Source organism: Chaetura pelagica, unplaced genomic scaffold, assembly GCF_000747805.2.
Source record: "Chaetura pelagica isolate M959 unplaced genomic scaffold, ChaPel_1.0 scaffold2337, whole genome shotgun sequence".
NCBI lineage: Eukaryota > Metazoa > Chordata > Aves > Apodiformes > Apodidae > Chaetura > Chaetura pelagica.
The window spans coordinates 1,912-2,324 of NW_009953898.1; the positions used below are offsets into that span (position 1 = coordinate 1,912).

General features: G+C 63.4%; 1 protein-coding gene across 1 annotated transcript in view; it reads left to right on the top strand.

The window, feature by feature from the left end:
* CDK5RAP3 (CDK5 regulatory subunit associated protein 3) overlaps nt 1-413 on the top strand; it is a gene marked incomplete at both ends in the record, with an annotated part of 1,995 nt that overhangs the window by 1,280 nt on the left and 302 nt on the right. Inside the window, one exon of the mRNA XM_010001377.1 lies at nt 2-198. Within this exon, the coding sequence (XP_009999679.1) occupies nt 2-198 (197 nt within the window). The remainder of the gene's footprint in view (nt 1; nt 199-413) is intronic.

The following is a 413-nucleotide window of genomic DNA, read 5'->3' on the forward strand; positions in this document are numbered from 1 at the left end:
TTTCCTGTCCCAGAGGCTGGTGGAGATGGAGGAGGAGGCTGATGTGGTGGCTGTGAGCCAGTTCCAGTTGGCCCCCCCAGTGCTGCAGGGCCAGACCAGTGCCCGTGTGGGTTCCCTGCTGGGCAGCACCCGGGCCCTGCTGGGCCAGCTCTGCACCCCCAGCCTGCAGCACCTCTTCATCATCCTTGCCTCCCCCAGGTGCTGCCTTTTTGGGGGGACAGAACTGCTGGAGGGGGGGACACCGTGGGGAAGATCTTCCAGTGCCTGAAGGGGCTCCAGGAAAGCTGGGGAGGGACTTGGGACAAGGGCAGGGAGGGATGGGATGAGGGGGATGGATGAAAACTGGGAGAGGGAGATTGAGGTGAGACATGAGGAGGGAATTCTTGGGTGTGAGGGTGGTGAGAGCCTGGCCC